General features: G+C 37.5%; 2 protein-coding genes across 2 annotated transcripts in view; both read right to left on the bottom strand.

Annotated features, from left to right (window-relative positions):
* The window catches only part of prkacaa (protein kinase, cAMP-dependent, catalytic, alpha, genome duplicate a), a 30858-nt gene extending 22334 nt beyond the window's left edge, over window positions 1-8524 (bottom strand). Inside the window, exon 1 of the mRNA XM_067381403.1 lies at window positions 7580-8524. Within this exon, the coding sequence (XP_067237504.1) occupies window positions 7580-7628 (49 nt within the window). The 5' untranslated portion in view covers window positions 7629-8524. The remainder of the gene's footprint in view (window positions 1-7579) is intronic.
* Window positions 8525-9142: 618 nt separating this feature from the next.
* On the bottom strand, window positions 9143-18340 carry asf1ba (anti-silencing function 1Ba histone chaperone). Its single transcript, XM_067381404.1, has 4 exons — window positions 17898-18340; window positions 16545-16660; window positions 13402-13578; window positions 9143-9833 (listed from the first exon to the last, which is right to left on the bottom strand). Exons 1-4 carry the CDS (start codon window positions 18004-18006, stop codon window positions 9642-9644), a joined length of 594 nt encoding a protein of 197 aa, XP_067237505.1. The 5' UTR covers window positions 18007-18340; the 3' UTR covers window positions 9143-9641.
* Window positions 18341-18745: the final 405 nt, after the last annotated feature.

Here is an 18745-nt window from a genome sequence, read left to right as displayed (position 1 = left end):
CAAAATAATTGTTAGTCGTAGCCCTACTTTACAGTGATAGAGGGAACTTAATTTTGGCTGTACAGCCCCTCTAGAAGAAAATGGTGTCACTGTCCAGCTTGAGTAAGTTCAGTATTGATTCTGTTATAAAAATCATTAGTTATTAATTTAGTTAATTTATCTATACAGCAGCTCAGAAGAAAACAGTGATGTCATCAACAAGCTCAGTTCAGTTCGCATACAGTAGTATCAATGCAGGCAGAACAAAAACATTGTTGAATATCAAGTGTCCCCAACTAAGCAAGCCAGAGGCGACAGCGGCAAATTCTTCCTTGTGTAACACTGTATTTTTGGATAACTTCATGTTACCCGATTGTTCTCGCATGCAAATAAGGCAAAGCAGACTTCATGCTTGATATGTTGTCAGTACCATGGTAAACAGCATAGTAGGGGTGAACGGACACATATTCGTACCGTGAATTTTTGGTTCATGTCTTTCGGTTTGGTACACATACCGACGAATACAGAGTTGTAGCCCATTAACAACTTTTAACCACCAATAATAGCAATAACCTGTGTTTTGTTTCTTCCTATAAGAAAAAAAGTCTCAGTTCTCAAATTCTGTCCATTTTATCATGAAATTCAAACAATAAATGCCGTTTTGATGCTCTTTGATGTGGCGTGACCAATCACTGTATAGAGCAGTAGCGCAGAGCACGAGTGAACGTGAACATCTCTTCCTCTTTAATTCTAGTTACAGAATAAACAGAATAAACATTTGAAGGCGTGTTGAAAGATACAGTACAACTTACTGATACATATCTCATGTAATTGCTAAATCAGTGTTTTAACAGCAGAAAGACATCAATAAAACAGCTTGTGAACAATGTCATGTACCATTACATTTCTGAGGTAAATGATTCAGGGTCCACCGCTCGTTAGTTTGCTAGAGAAATTAACTTTTTCACTAAATAAATGCATGATGTGTTTAATGTAGGCCTGTTTAAATCTGTCATGAAAACAAATTATGACGGCCACCACTAAGATTAATGCAAAAACTGCCTTATATGCAATTTACATGTTTGCATACAAGTGTTGATTATTATATCTAATAAATAGCAACTGAATTCAATAGTTAATAGGGCTCTGTTGTTAATTGTAACCTTTGTTATATTATAGTAATGTGTAAGTAAGGGCTCCCTATATAGGCAAGTTTACAGCAATAGAAGAGAGATTTTTTTATCCTTAAGAAAAACAATTAATTCAGTAAACAACTGTTTAAATAAAAAAAGAAAAAAAGCCTTTTCCCCCTCCTGTACCGAAACAGTGACTTCAAAACCGAGGTACGTACCGAACTGTCATTATGTGTACCGCTATGCCCATAAAGCATAGCAAAGTCTCTGCCAGGTGAAACAGTTCTACGGTCGCAGTGTATACAAACATTATCATACCACCCATCCCTAGCAGGCATAAAGCATTTATAAAATGAAGGAATATCCTGGAGACATTTGATGCTGTGAAGCAAAACTCACACAAGAAAGCAGAAGCAAAGCAAAGTTTTCCAAAAGGAAAAGACAGAAAGCATAGAGATTACATCGCCTGAAGATGCAGACAGAAGGCCACACACAAAGTGGTCTTGTTCATAACAGTGGTCATCACATGATGTTCAAGAGACTGTTCAGCATCAACACTCCAGGCTGACTGGATCACACAGGCTGCATCATATGACCCCGCCTCCACGACTTCTCCAGCCCGGACCACCTCCTCCTCCTTGCAACGGTTCCCAAGTGCTCTCTGAAGACTCATGGCAGGCCTGTGTTTATGTTTCGGGTCCTCTTCACTCACATCCCCCTCATAAATACAATTACTGCTGGTTTGACCCATGGGGTCAAAGATTCCTTTCTCATGAAATCCACTGCCACTGCCGAATTAGGGCCCCTTTCCTCAGCTGTTCCTGGAGCACGCTTCCATTTATGATGATATGCAATCTTCGCCACGCTATGAAGTTAAAATGGGCGAGGACATCAGGCTATTCGACTTAGAGATAAATTCAAGATTCAACTGATATGCAAGAAGACAACTGCACCTATGAAGACTGCCTGTAACTTTATTTTAGTTTAATCGCAGTTTATTTGTTTCAACTGCCAAATAAACTAACCATAGGTTCCAAGACATAGTTCTCACACTTGTGCAATCACATTTACCATTGCTCAGCAAAACTTTGCAGGTGAAATATAGTCATTCCAATAAGGAGACACATGATCAGGGAGTATCATGTGAGGGCGAAAAAGTTGATCAGATCTGCCACACTGACCAACAGAAAGCTGCTTGGTTTGAAATTGACGTCTGTGTAGAGTAGTGCTTCATGCATCTCAGTCTACACTACTGACAATGGAGTCCCTTTCCACAATAAATTTTGCTAGCGTGACCACACCTTTAAAGCTATTGCTCTCTAATAATGCTATAAAAAGGACATGGTAAACATTCAATTTACAGGTTAACAATACCCAAAATCTTCAGAGTACAGTGCTTCCCACGCATAGATTTTACTTGGGTGGGCCGCCCAAGTTTATTTGGAGACACGTTTTTGCTTTTATCATTTTTAGATGATAATGAAATCATCTGCGATCAATAAAATGGAAAATCTCCCCTCGCCCTACGCATTTCGTACCTGCTTGTTCTGTGTGCGCGATAACTGTTTACTCCCACTGATATTCTCATGTGCGCTGCAGAGTAGGGATGCACTGATCTGCCTTTTTTGCGTCCAATACGATACCTGGGATTCAGTATCGGTCAATACCGATCCGATATTCAAGTAATAAGAAAAGTGCTCAATTACCTAATAAACTGTATGCCTCACATAGGGCTGTGATGGTCATGACAATCGCGCCACAGCGGTCGTGGAGTGTCACCGGCGGTAATGTGGCGTGTATGTAATATATAAATCTCAAAGGTCGCATTAACCGAAAATTTTCTGTCATTGATGGATTTTTTTTTTAGCAGTGACGGAAAAAATCTGCAGCCTGTCCATAATTTTGACAGCTTACTGAGGCTGATGTAGCTTGTAACTAATTCCCACCCCTGTCCAGTAGGTGGTGACCGCACTCCAGTGTGGCAGCAGAGCGTGAGTTCAGTCTCCAGAATAAAATGAAAACAATGTGTTTGATTACACACACCCAGTGTGTCCATTTTGTTATATGTTATATTATATTATAATACTTATGCTTACATAATTAAGTTTCTAATCCGTTTTGTTTTAAATAGTTGGTTTTATTTTTCTTGCTGCTGGCTATAAGTTTATGGTCAACGAATGGCTTTTCTGAGGTAAATTCGGGATATTGTTTACAACACTGATTGAACAGACGTGATACAGATTTCGGTAAGCTACTGCAACTTTCAACATTTGATATTCATTCATGTTTATTTCTTTCTGTAAAGTAATAAAGAGGAAGAGATGATCGCATGATGAAGATGAAAACTGAAAAGTGGCGCAGACTTTAACTTTTTTTTAATAATACTTTCTTTTCATAATATAAATAAATGCATAGCCTAGACCTATTTGTTTATCCTATAAGTTTGTGAATAAATATGAAAATGTGGACGAAATCAGAAGCTATTAAATGTATTATAATTAAACTATAAAAATTAAAATGATGCAGCAACATTTGATAGATAGGACAGAACAAAAAAAATGCTATTAACAATCTTTCATTGCACAAAAGTATTATAATATGAATGGCTCCCATACAGAGTGGCACAAAGCGCTTATGCGCATCCCTTGTGCAGAATGATGCGCTTGAAAGCATAATGGAGTCACAGCGAGCAGCGGCAGCGCTACAGGGTTCGACAGCGTGGGCCACACGAACTGTAAAATGTATTTAGGAGCATGTGTGCGAATAAAGCAAAAACTCACCCTCTGGGCGAGTTTTCTTAAATTTAATGCCATAAAAAAAAAAAAAAAAAAAAACATTTTAATTATCATTTTAAGACATCTTATATTTTGGGGGCGGAAAAACAAATTGAGATATTAATTATTAAACTTCAAAAGGCTTTTTTTTTTTTTTATTAAAAAAAAAAGAAAAAAGCGCTACAATGAATAGCGCTATGCCAAGCAATTGCTAATGAACTTGAGTTGATGAATTATGACAATGTCTACTTTATTGCCTTAATATAATATGTTTTACAGATGGTTGTAAGAACACATATTTTATATCTCTCATCTGAAGGATCAGCCTACAATAGTATAGTATTTCAAAATAAGAGTCTTGTTCGGTCTTGTTAATAATTAAGTCACACGCTAAGTTTTTTTTGCATTATTGGTATTTTGATTATACAATAAATTGTATTTAATTCGATTCCATTAATTAATAATAAACTATTGTAGTCTCTTTTCTTCCCGCACAGGAAGAAAAGGCTAAGAACATTATTTGATACATATTATTCAATAGGGCTGGGACAATACAACAAATTCGCGATACAAAGATTTGATAGACTCGATTCGCGATACAAAGAATCTGGAGCGATTCTGATATTTTCCGATGCATCGCGACTCTCTCTCGAATCAATTCTGAGCTTAGTGTTTAAACAGCAGATGGCACTTCGTGCTTTAGAAACACCCGTACTCTTCCAGTACCTTTACACACAACACTTAAACCTAATCATTCATAAAGTTCGAGAAGGTTGAAGAAAATTACAAATCTTGCATCATAAAATCATCATAGAAGCCCATGTAATTAAAATGAATTAACATTTTTAAAAAGATGTGACAAACAGCAAATAATGTGTGATTATAACATGTTGTAGACCATTTTTGTGCCGTGGGTAATAGGAGGATTTTCCACCCGGCTCCCACCACAAGTATCAAACCTGTGGGAAGCACTGGAGTATATTCTTGCATATCTGGCTTCCAATCATGATACCTTTTTCAAAGAAAAGCACTAACATGACCTTCTTGCAAAGATTAAAGACCAGTTCGCATCAAGAACGATAACTGTAAAGGTAACTATAACAATAGCTATATTAGCGTCCACACCAGCGGACGATAACATTGTTTATTATTTGTGCACTCTGAGTTTTGTCATCAGTTCGTTCAGCAGTTGTAAAAACAATCGGACACAAATTGAAGGGATTACTAACGTAAAATCTTTCCTTCTCCCACAGTACATATAACACTTTTGGACATTTATTGAGATCAATAACCCTAGTCTACATTTAATTTCATTGTCTGGAAAAGAGCAGCTTGGATATACTTCAAAATATCTTTTGTGTTCAATTAAAGAAAAAAAACAAAACAGATTTGTTATTATATGAGGGTGAGTAAATGGTGGCAGAACTGTAATTCTCTGGGTGAACTAAAGTAATAAGCCTACATTTATCCTGCTTTAACATTTCTAGATGTATAGCATAGAATAATATAGCATTTGGCAAGCAACAAATGTGTCCTAAAAGGTTCTTGGCTTGTGCAACATTACTACAAGAGGCTGGCTGGAGAGATTCACCAAAACTTTCTGACAATCTCAAGTGTTTACACAAAAGAATCCTTGAGAACATTTCCTGAAATTCACTCCACAAGCCATTTCTCAGGGAGAAAATGCAAACCCATTATCATATTACTGCGCAGTTGTATCAAATGTAATGCTAAACTGTGACAATTTAGAGCACTATAACAACACTAGCACCTATAAATCCAAAAGGTACTGATGTTTAACAAGAGGCTATTAAATGGTTATGACTAGTTGCAAAGGAAGTGTACAGTCTGAACATGAAAAATAGACAGTGTTTTGCAATTTGTTTGAATTTTTAGACTCACTCTCAGTGTCATAATCAAGGACAAGCCGGGTTTGACAATCACACTTAACTGTAACATCTCAAAGCAGTCAGTGAAAGTGATTAAGATCATGGGGCCTTTATTAGAAGATCATATAGCATCTTGGAAGACCATGAAATCAAAACTGATGATTCTTGATTTTTTTTGTGAAATATTGCGATATTTATTATAAATTGTCTGTGCACATTGCATATCATTTTTTAATGAATATCCTCATAATCTTTAATCAAAATAGCTTCCCCTCCCTCCTGCAGCAACATCTCTGATGACGTGTTTACTGGTGTGAGGGCGGGGCAACCTGTCACTCACATGAGATCAACCAATAGCAAACCACAACCATCCAATCAATTCCTGATCAAAATCAAGTCCCACCCTACATTTTTTCTTGTTCGAGAAGCTGTTACAATATGGAAGAAAAGATGATCGCAACTTCCGTTTCATGACTTTAGTGAAAAGTGAAAAAAAATGGGTCCCAGACAATTTATATTAAGTGCCTTTAACTATATAACTAACATGTAAATTAATCATTTTTGATAAAATAAACTTGTGTACATGCATTGATCGTACTTATATTTTAAAAATACCTGAATTTAATTGCAGCTGTAATTAAAGGGTTAGTTCATCCAAAAATTAAAATAATTTCATCTATTATTATGATATTTTTTATTAAATCCGATGGCTCAGTGAGGCCTGCATAGACAGCAATGACAATAAAATCTAAAGATCCATAAAGTTACTAAAAACATATTTAAATCAGTTCATGCGAGTACAGTGGATCTATCTTAATATTATAAAGCGTTGAGAATATTTTTTGTGCACCAAACAAAAACGACTTAGTATCTAGTGATGGCCAATTTCAAAACACTCCTTCGCAGCGTTACGAATCTTTTGTGCCGAATCAGTGATTCGGATCCGGTATCAAACCACAAAACTTCTGAAATCACGTGACTTTGGCGCTCCAATCCACTGATTTGATTCGTAAAGCTTCATAAAGCAGTGTTTTGAAATCATCCATCACTAGATATCGTTGAAAAGTCGTTTTGATGTTTTTTATTCTCAACGCTTTATAATATTAATATTGAACCACTGTACTCAAATGAACCGTTTTACATATGTCTTTAGTACCTTTATGGATCTTGAGAGAGGAAATGTCATTGCTCCCTATGCAGGCCTCGTTGAGCCATCAGATTTCATCAAAAATATCTTAATTTGTGTTCTGAAGATGAATGAAGGTCTTACAGGTGTAGAACGACATGAGGGTGAGTAATAAATGACATTATTTTCATTTTTGGGTGAACTAACCCTTTAACGTCTATAATTATACTTAACCCTTCACTTACCCCACCCTTAAACATACCCACACTTCCAAACCCGTCTCTAACCTTACTCGTATCCCACCTCAATAGTAGCAAAAGTATTTGCAATACAACATAAGAACATGTTAAATTCACGTACACAGCAGTTAAAGACACATAATATAAAGTGTGACCCAAAAACGTCATAATTTACTAACCATCATGTTTATTATGAACTGACAGCCTCAGTCACTACTGACTTTAACTCTTTAATCTTTATCCATACTATGAAAGTGAATGCAACTCCCCTTCTGTGCTCCACAGAAAGAAAGTCATTTTTGGGTGAACTATCCCTTTAACCATAATGCCAGTCGCATCATGTTGGCCATTCATTCAATGGAAATGAATGGCCACGATCAGCCAAGGACGACAGGCAGCTTTGAGTGTGACTAATTCAAGTAAACACACAAGCACTTACCGCTCTCCATCTCATTGCCCTTGTTCTTGGCGGTGGGCGCGTTGCCCATGATTGCAGGCCAGGTATAACAGATCTAAATCGACTTTTCTTTACGCCAACTGTCTTCAGACTCCGTCCCCTTAATGATCATACGATTTCTGCGGCCGTTGCACTAGCTATGTCTGGTCATAACTCACTGGATCACAGTATGCTGTCAGATCACATAAAGTCTGGAGGTTGATAGTGGCTGGTTGGTTAGTTGGTTAGCTAGCTAGCGAGCGCGCGCTAGCTAGCTAACAGCAGCTGTCCGATTGCTGTGCTTCGGGTTCGGTAACGTCTCTCAGTTCTCCTGAGTCGGGTCCAGTCCGTAGAAATAGCACTAAGAGCCTGTCTTCTTCTCCTTCTATCGCTGCTCTTCCTCGCTCTGCTAACCCTCAGCGAGGCCCTCGACTTGAGCGACACAAGCCCTTGTTTTCAACCGTCCGTGCGCGATTCCTGTCGCAGCACGCCGACTTCTCCGTGCCTTTTCGGTAGCGTGAGCGTTTGCTTGTTTATGTTGATAAAGCAATTCGCTCTTGTGCACTATGTAGTTCGCATAATTCGACAGTCAGACCCCCTCCATTAATCCTCTATCCACAGCTAGAGGGAACTCCTGCTTCAGTGAGACCCGCCTCCACGCGCTGCCTGTTGGCGGTTACGCTTATGACGCGCTAACCGAGTCCGAAGCCGATTGGACAAGAGGTCATCAATCAAGCGCAGGGCGAGCGATGATTGGCCAACCGATATCTATCTCGAGAACTTTATCCCGCCCCCGCAAACTGACAAATAACGTCATCTATTTTCATTCCAATAACGCCAGTTTCTCTGCTCGCCTTCCGTCTTTGTAAGCGTACGCGTTATTTAGCTTTCTCAATACAGATTCGGTTTCATTCATAATCCTTTGATGATCCTCCGCGGTGTGTTTGTTAGCGAAATGGCCGCGCAGACCCCTCCCGCTAGACTAATCCGTGATAGGCTGTATGACGTCAAGACGGTCTATTTTTAGAAAGTTGGTCAGAATTTGAGGCACGCGGACACCCTACGTCTATGGAATATTAAAACGAGGTCTGTCTTCTGCAAAACAACCACTCTTGAGGTCATATGTGCAGGTGTAAGCATTGCATTTCGGCAGCAAACGCGCGCGATCGGTTGCAATAAAGCGAAAAGACGGGAAAACGAGTCCTTAGCAACGCAGTTTTGTGATGCACACCTTTGCTGTGCATAGCAACTGCATTAATAATGCGGTGCAATAAAAGAAAGGAGTAAAAAATATATATTAATTGAACGCTGATATTAATTGAACGCTGATATTAATTGAACGCAGATTTATTTTTATTTTAAAAAAGGGATCTTGTCACAGATGCTGCAATAGTCCACGTTGCCAAGCAACAACAAGCAAGCAGCTTGTCACTCCAAACATGGTGAACTCCTGCATAATGCAACACAACAGCTTTTTTTATGAATGAAAAGATAGACTGCACAGCTGCATCCACTCTGTGCACATCACAAATCAAAGTAAAACTGCTTCAGTGAGCATGATCACGTAACAAAACATTTATTTCAATGAGAACACTCATACAAAAAGACATATACATATATATATACACAATATAATACACAATATCATCCAGAGTTGCTGCAACCTTTTAAACACAAAGTATTGCCAACTGTGTCTGTTAAATCAACTATGCATCTGATATCTTATCTACTGAGCTGATCTCCCATCCCCTTTCGGTTTGAGAACGGATCGGTTTTGGATCAAATGGCATTAGATGCAGCGCATCCTAATACCTAAATCATGTCTTGGATACATGACTCACCGAAGTGAAAAGCAAACATGTTTATTGTGTACCGGAGGATCTACCGTATTCTGCACACCACCAATTGGTTTCAAACAGGTGTAACAAAATTAACCTTTTTTTTTTCTTTTCCTGATGTGTTTGAATAATCCCGCCTCCCTCCCACTCCCTCCACAGTGTCCAGATTGACCTGAGCTCATGGATGAGCCTTGAGATGTGAGGATTATTCACAGGAGCCTGCGTCACTACAAACAGTCCATGGAGTTGTCTGGCACCAGTCCCAGTGGAGGTGCTTTTCCCGGGGTGCAGGACGGCGGCAGCATGGTGTTAGGCGCGGGGTCCACGTTCTCCGAATCCTCCATTTTCTCGGCACATCCCTCCCAGTTGATGTGAAATCTGGTTACACGTGGATTGGAAGCCAGAATGTTCCTCTGGAGCTGAGAGAAAGCAGATGCAGAAAGGTCTTTGAATCTCAATTGGACCCATTTCCATTTTTAAGTTTACTGAAATGATGATTAACCCATTTTTTCTTTGACATTTTATAACTTTTTCTCATTAAGGGTGCATGCAAAGATTCAACACGCTGATGTGTTTTGACATATACACAGAGTTTCTATTAGGTTTGTGATGTTCATGAGTCAAATTGACCCGCATATTTTAATGTTACAAGGCAACTGTACAGACCCAAAATAAAAAGATTTATTGGTTATATTTTGTTATGTTGGTTTTTATCTAGCCTGTGAAACTAAAAAGGAGCTTTTATTTTAAGATAGAAAAATACTGTCACCCACAGATGGTAAAAAAGGAGCTTTTTCATTTCTTTTTCAAGCTATCTGAGGCCTTGTCCACACTAATGGCACTTTTCCACTGCGTGGTTCGGCTCGGCTTGGCATGCTTTACTTTCGGTTTGCTTTTCCACTGCAGTTTAGTACTGCTTTACACTGATCATGTAGTTGAACCGCCTCTACTTCTCTGCAACCTCTTCTCGGCTACCATCAAGTCTGCACCTCGTTTACTGACCACAATACAGTCATTTCTTTTTCCAAGTTGTGTGCGACAGTCGATTAAAGCAAGTTGTTAAAAAAAGTTGTGCGAACAAATGATACTGCGGTGGCTGTTACTGACCATGGATACTGACCATTGGTTTCTCGTTTTAAATCCAATGACGCTGGTAGTGACGATTCTTTTTGACCAATCAGTGATCTGCAGTGTTTACACGTCACATTTAGTATCGGTATGGGACACTTGGGACCTCCACCGAGGTGGTACTATTTAAGCGAGCCGTACTATGCCCTACCATGCAGTGGAAAAACGCCATAATGCATTTTTTGTTCGAAATCGCATCTTTTTCTCTCCATTTTTGCCTTCCGTCCAAACTGAGATGGCATGTTTGTCAAGAATAATGGAGCTTTCTGAAAATTTTTGTGCCTGCTATTTACATTAACAGTATTGCTCAAGATAAATGCTCCTTTATAGAATCTTCATATTACATTCCTGCAAAGATGACAGAGAATTTACTCACATTTGCTGTCCTGCATGGCAAAACATGATGACAGTTGCATTTTAAACAATTTTGAGTGCGACCTGGACGTGACATAATCGTGCCAGAAGAATAGCGTGAGAACATTATTATATCGGCTATCTCTGCATCAGTTTGTGAGCTTTTAGTAAGTTTTACGCATGTGCAGTAAGGTGATTTTCAGACGTTTCAGTGTGGATGAGCAACTTTTGGAAAATGCTTAAACGCTAATGTGGATAAGGAGCATTTTTAAATTAAAGATCCATTTTTATCCTGATTAATGTAGACATAGCCTGAAATACTAGTATTTAACCTATGTTGTTTTTCTTGACATTTTTGTGACTTTCTCATTGTGTTGTGAAATCTGCATATAGAAATTTTATATGATTTTGAAGTTTGTGTGTCAATTTGACCCATATAGACAGCTATTCAAGTGTACAGACACAAAATAATATTTTATTGTTGCATGTCAGAGCTCTTCAAGTCTAGTCCTGAAGCACCAGTGTCTTGCCGAGTTTAAATTCTAAAATGTCAAGAAAATCAAAGCCAAACATCTGAACAAGTTCTGTGCCAAATTTTATGTTGATATGTAAAAAAATTAACATTCAGTAAATTTAAATAAATTTTGGATGCAGTAACAAACCTTTCCACTAGATGACTTCCAGGTTCCACTGGTGACAATAGTGACAGTTCTTTGTTTTGTTTTTACGAAACTCATGCAATATGACTTATTTTAATTAAACAATAATGCAATATATTACTATCATAATAATACTATTGTACTGTAAACAGTTACAGTAAAAAATAAATAAATAAATAAAACTCTACTTCTGTCATCTCAGGTCACATACACACTGAATTGGGGCAGTTGTGGCCTAATGGTTAGTGAGTCAGACTGGTAACCCGAAGGTTGCGTGTTTGATACCCAATACTGGCAGGAAATGACACACACACACACACTGCTCCGGGTGTGTGTCTCCATGATTTGCAGTGTGTGTGTTCACTACTGTAGAGAAAAACTCACCCTATACTGTGTGTATATATATATATATATTATTATTTTTTTTTTAAAAGCAGTCTAAAAATCTACTTCAGTTTTTTCAGGCCACATTCACACTTCTTGTTTTTACCGAACCCATTCAGTATGACTATTATTATTTTAATTAAACCAATGATGCAATATATTACTATCATAATAATTCTATTGTAGAGTTAAACAACAACAACAACAACAACCTCTGTTTCAGTCATCTCAGGTCACGTTGTGGCCTAATGGTTAGAGTGTCAGACTGGTAACCGGGAAGTTGCGGATTCGATTCTCAATACCGGCAGGAAATGACACCCACTGTGCCAGGTGTGTGTGTCCAGGGTTTGCAGTGTGCGTGTTCACTACTCACCATTCCTTATGTGTGTGCACTATGGGTTAAATGCAGAGGACGTATTCTGAGTATGGGTTACATTCACTTTCACTGTTGGTTTCATGAAACCTATTTAATATGACTATACAATAATAATAATAATAATAATAATTATCCTAATTTATTCATAAATATTATACTTCAATACATTTATGTAAATTAAACTGAGTAAAAGGAATACATTACTATTAGTAATTATAATAGTCTTGTACTGTAAAACTAGTATTTAGAAATAATAATTTTACTTTATTTACTGCAAGTTATGGTGACTCATAATAGAAATACTTTTATGCACCAATTTTTATCACCATCTGAACTGTTACTAATGTCTAATCATATATACTCAAATGAACTATAGTTGTATGTTTTATATAAGGTGGCTCTTTGTTTTTAAAACAGCTAGCCTTTAGTTTATGTAGCAGTCATGAAATATGGTTTGCTACTTGATGCTAGTCCAAGTCAGGTGGTATTGAAGTCAACAGACTTTTCTTGCTAATTGTGATATTCAAGCCAAACTGCTTATCAAACAAAACGAACAAAAAAAAAAAAAAAAAGAGGGCGAGAATGCATTGTGTCCATTAGGAATTAATTGGATCATAGAAAATTGGTCATTGTACACTAAACAGAGGCAAGTGGTTCGTCAGTTGTGGAGTGACAGTTTGCTGGAGAAAAGGGATTGAACCTAAAATACATAATGCAACATTCCGTTTTAATTTCATGGTGACTTTAAGGGACATTCTTATTCTAAAAAGCATTTCAGCAGACAACAATTTGTATTGAGCACATGTGAATGCAAGATGACTCAATTTTGTTTTATGTTTTTTTTTTTCTCTCCAAAAGGGAAAACTAAGAATTTTCTAATATACAAGTAAGGAGCCCCGCACATGACATGCAAGAAAAAAAATTAAATTGTGCACACGATTTACTAATTCGCTCCCTCGATTCACTAAAACATGTGCACGATTCCTGCATGTCATGTCCGGGGCTCCGTATACAACACACATCGACTAAAAGCTGCAAAACTGCAGTTTTAATTTCACAGGGTCTGTAAGAAACATGTTCACTCACCTGTCCATAGTCAGGTTTAAGGGGCGGGTTCTCACGAAGCTCAGTGTCCGTGTACTCATTGTTAACATAGTAGCCGATGCGTATGAACTCCTGTCCTCTGTATGTGCATGTGATCAGGACAACAGTAACACCCACAGCATCACTCTCAGGTATGAGGGCGGTGTTTGGAGCATCCGCCTGTTGCATGAAAGTCAAAAATTACTTTGAACACTCGCATGACTAACAGGGTGTAACGACAGGATAAGTGCACTAATTGTCTTTGTGTGTACATTTAATACAGAACAACATTACAGAAATACTTCAACCATTAAAGAAACTCATGTAGTTTCCAACACATGACACAAAATTCACTTATGTCCTGCTAATCCTCTTTTTGTGCTCCACAGAAGAAAGTTACATAGGTTCGTAATGACAGGGTGAGTAAAAGAGTGAATTTTCATTTGAGTGAGACTTCCCTTTAATTTTTGTCCTCTCATTATATTGTTAAAGGTGCTAAAGAGGATGTTTTGTTTTATACATTTTTGCAATATTACTTTACAATATTACTTTACAATATTACAATATTGTCTTTACTTACTGATAAAAGACTATTTATTAGGTGCACTGAAAGGAATAATATTAATATACATCATCTGTGCACGAGGTAGGGCCTTAAAAACATCAGCCAATCGTTTGTGCGATCATCACGTAAACGATTGGCCCTCTGGCTTGTCAATCACTGCCATGACGTTCCTTGTGAGAGACTTTCCACACTCCACAGGCACCGCATGCAATGTTTTTGTCAGGAGTAACAACTGCAGATTATGAGTTACCTGCGGTGAGTCCGACATAATGAATCCACTAACACGACACAGCGAATGCCGGTGGTAAACACTCGTGTTTCAATACTCGTGCACGAGTTTTGGGAGGCGTTCCCTCGAAATGAGCTGTGGTTGTTCTTACGCATGCGCTCATTTCAAAAACTCACTAACGGTCTTTGGTTTCTCAGTTGACGAAAACATCCTCTATAGCGCCTTTAAGGCCGGGTCACACCAAGGCGAAGTAAAAGAACTAGCGGCGACGGACTGTGTTGTCGACTTGTGTCGGCTACGTCTTGGACAAAAAGCTGCGCTTGAAAACACCAAAAGGACTGCAAACACTGTCAACTAGCATGTGCATTCTGCTCCTGCATGTAAGGAAATATCAATAGTCTATATTCGTCATTCAAAAAGGGAAACTGATAATAGCACTGCAGATATACAAACCGTGAACAAAGCAGTGCTTGATCGCCATTTTGAACGCTGACCACTTTCTTCACTCCAGGTGGCTCATGTTATGAAAATATTCACATATTGGAACGCTCAGGTAAGACATTAGAACAGCTTTCTGTTTGCGCCGTTTTGACTTCTTTGCTCACTTTCATCAATTTTGTTTTTGTTCTTGTGCGCTGACTTTTTTCGCTAAGCTGAAAAGCCAATCAGATTTCTCTCTCTCACTGATGATGGACGGCGTTTCAACATGCTCAATCAGCCAAAATATGTCCAACTAGTGCTGACAGTGCAGAACGCACTGCAAAAATTTGACCGGTCAACATTCAACGGGACCTTTAGTGAGAGAACATGACTGTTGTTTTTTAGTCTTTGTGATCACAAAGTTTTAACTTAAATTGTTGCTGAGGCATACTGTAGATTTGTTTCGAAAGACAGTAAGGTGAAAAAAATTACAATTTTACAATACAGTAATCTACCAATATTGTGTGTCATTAGACATTTTTGTACAGTGTAAAACCCTGTTCTTCATGTTAGGTCACCTAATCTCAATGCCCCGATATACTCACTGCAAAGTAGTATACTGATGCACGCTTTGTCAAGAGTGCTTGGTCACGCGGCTGTGTGCGACTCATTTTAAGTGGTTAAAAATCCCAAAATGCTTTTATGACATGAAATGAATGTAAACAGTCAGTTATGTCTTAGGGATCAGACAGACAGGACAAACCACATCTTATATTTCAAAAGAGATCTGTGCATTAGTGTGAATGCAGCTTATTAGATCTCCTGCTCTCCTCTTTTAATAATCAAGAACAGTAAAGCTGAGAAAAATCACTCACAGCTCTTGAGAGGAAAATCTTCAGATACTCTTAAACACTGAAAGCACTGTTTGTTTATCGCTTGTAATAGTTTGGTTGTGGTTTTGGTTTTTTCCCTCTATTAATAAATAACTTTTCCCCCCTTTTCACAGACAAGGCTTAAGCCTAGACCCACACTAAAATAAATGTTTGAGCCGTCTTAACTGAAAGCAACAAAAAAAGAGATCAAGAATCATTTTGGAATCGGACTGTGACTCCCAGAATCGAAACTGAATCGTGAGGTGCCTAAAGATTCCCACCCCTAAATTGATTTATTTCTTGTCTTTGTTGAATAATACAGAAGATCAAGAGCTTAAAAAAAATATTCATTTGCAATCGCAATATTGGTAAAAATAATCGGAATTAGATTATTTTCCAAAATCGTTCAGCCCTATTTGCACCTGCTCTGTAATTCAGCATTCCAGTCAAGTAAATTCATGTTAATTTCTATAGCACTTTATACGATAAATTATACATGAAAAGTAGGGTTGGACAATTAATCGAAAAGTAATCTAAACCGACGTTCAGAATTTTTCCATGTTGGTTATTTCGCTTTTTTTAATCCTGTTAATACTTTCCCCTTAAAAACATAATATCGCATGTGTAGTCACGTGACTCGCGTGTGTAGTCTCCGATTTTGTATACAAAAAGAATTATTGTGCTACCTACTTGGTTTCTATTGGCTCTTAAACAGAGACACGCAATTGATACAAACGGGAGCGCCGGCGCATAAAGGGTTAAAACATCTTCATTTGTGTTTCGAAGATGAACAAAAGTTTCGAACAACATGAGGGTGATTGATGACCATCTTTCATTTTTGGGTGAACTATACCGAAATGCAAAGGAGTTTGTATATTAACTAGAGAAATTCATTTAAAAATGGTTAATTTATATCTCATTATTTGTTATTTAATTTATCTAGATTGGAGTTGAATAAAATGTAAAGCAATTTGAGAAATTACCTGGAGTTTTTACAAAAATGGCTGATAAACTCCAAAAATATGATTTGTGGCTCATAATGGCAATGCTATCAACTCACCTGAAACACAAACATGTGTCGGCCTGCAGGAACTGGACCAACCAGGACAGAGTCAAGAGTCTGATCATACTCCTCACTTTCTGCTGAGCCGACGTAAATAATCTTCCATTCGAGATCTAGAACACAGAAACAAAAGATCGGATTGTTCCATATGAAACACATACACTGCCAGTCAAAAGTTTTTGAAGGGTAAGACTTTTTTTAACGTTTCTTTAAAAAGAAGTCTCGTCTGCTCACCAAGGCTTTATTTATTTGATCCAAAAATCAATAATAAAAACAGTATTATTGCGAAATATTATTACAATTTAAAATAGCTGTTTTCTATTTTCATATATTTTAAAATGTAATTTATTCCTGTGATCAAAGCTGAATTTTCAGCATCATTACTCCAGTCTTCAGTGTCACGTGATCCTTCAGAAATCATTCTGATATGATGATTTGATGCTCAAGAAACATTTATTACTATTATCAACATTAAAAACAGTTGTTTACAATTTTTTTTCAGGATTATTTGATGAATAGAAAGCATTTATCTGAAATGGAAAGCTTTTTTTTTAAGAAATTAATACTTATATTCAGCAAGGATGCATTAAATTGATCAAAAGTGACAGTACAGACATTTATAACATTGAAAAAGCTTTATATTTCAGATAAATGCTGTTTTTTTTTTAATTTCTTGAATCATCAAAAAAAATCTCAAAATATGTCAGTTTTCATAAACACGAAAATATGAAGCAGCACAATTGTTTCTAACATTGATAATAATAAATGTTTCTTGAGCATCAAATCAGAATATTAAAATGATTTCTGAAGGATCATGTGACACTGAAGTAATGATGCTAAAAAAAAATCAGCTTTATATTACAATAGAAGCATCTAAAAACATTTCACAATATTACAGCACTTTTCATCAAATAAACTCAGCCTTGGTGAAGAGACCTTCAAAAACTTTTTAAAACTTTTGACCATTTATGTACATTTCATCTAGATTATTCAAGCATATTTGATAAGGATGTTGTTCAGAGATCATCTTTAAGTTTCACAGAAAACATGGACGCTTCCAGAGTCACAGAGGAATTGCAGTCATTTTAATAATTAAATACTATGTATTACTGCAGATAATTATTTGGTAAGGTTCATCATCATAACATAATATAGGTTCAGCGGTTTTCTATCTCTATGGCAAGACAAAGGGTCAGATGAAGAATAAAGGATAAGTTACAGCAGCTTCCTCGCGCACGCTTCAATCACCCGCCATTCTGACGTCATCCGGAGGCGTTAGCGCGTTAGCTAGCCGGCTAATAAGAGACATTGAGAAAATGCACTAAAATGTAAATAAACTTGAATACTCACCCTCGGGAAGATCCTCCATGCACTCAAACGTTATTTCGAATTGAAACGGGTTTCCAAATGGACTGGGGTTGTCCAGGACAGCTACATTTAGCACTTGTACTTTTGCCATAGCTCTATTATACTAACAAGGAAACTGTCTCAATGTGCCCCAAAAACTACTCAATAGACCGAGAACAAGTTTAAATACTCGACAGACGTTATGAAACCAACTCTCGAAACTTTGGCTTCACTTGTTAGCCTGCGAGCTAAAAGGTAATTATGTTGTGAAAGTCCGACACGGAAGACTATATACTGTTAAAGCGGGAGAATAGATACGTCGAGGTTGTCTCTCCTCCCAAATTAAAACAAAAACAAGAAAGAAAAATATAATCGAGAGTAACGTGGAGACGTGAAACGAATATTATTTCGCGAGCCCTGTTCATAAACTGACTCCCGCCAGACTGTTCAGACAGCTCCGATGACGCGGCAGGGAAAGCGGATTGGTTTGCGCGCTGATTGGTCAGTGAACCGAAGGTCCCGGATTTTGCGGACGCTGATTGGACGACAGTGACAGATGTTAAATCGACGAGCCATCCCACTGTCTTCAGAGTCATTCATGGCTAAAGTTGGGTTCAGCGAAAGAGACCCAGAAAAATAAAACGTTTTTTGAATTTAGTATTTTTTCATGTCATTATATTGTTTAGATCATAAGAAACAAATAATAATAAAAAAAAACATTTTGAAAAATTATATTTTAATCATATGTTATGCTATGACCTATGTAGTGGACACCACGCCTAAGTTGTTTAAAAAAAATAAAATGGCATTAAATTAATGTATAGTATAAATGTATAGGCAAAAATAATGGG

This window comes from Chanodichthys erythropterus, chromosome 3 (genome assembly GCF_024489055.1).
Source record: "Chanodichthys erythropterus isolate Z2021 chromosome 3, ASM2448905v1, whole genome shotgun sequence".
Classification (NCBI taxonomy): Eukaryota; Metazoa; Chordata; class Actinopteri; order Cypriniformes; family Xenocyprididae; genus Chanodichthys; species Chanodichthys erythropterus.
Note: the sequence above shows the minus strand (reverse complement) of the source record. Positions and strands in the feature narration are given on the sequence as shown.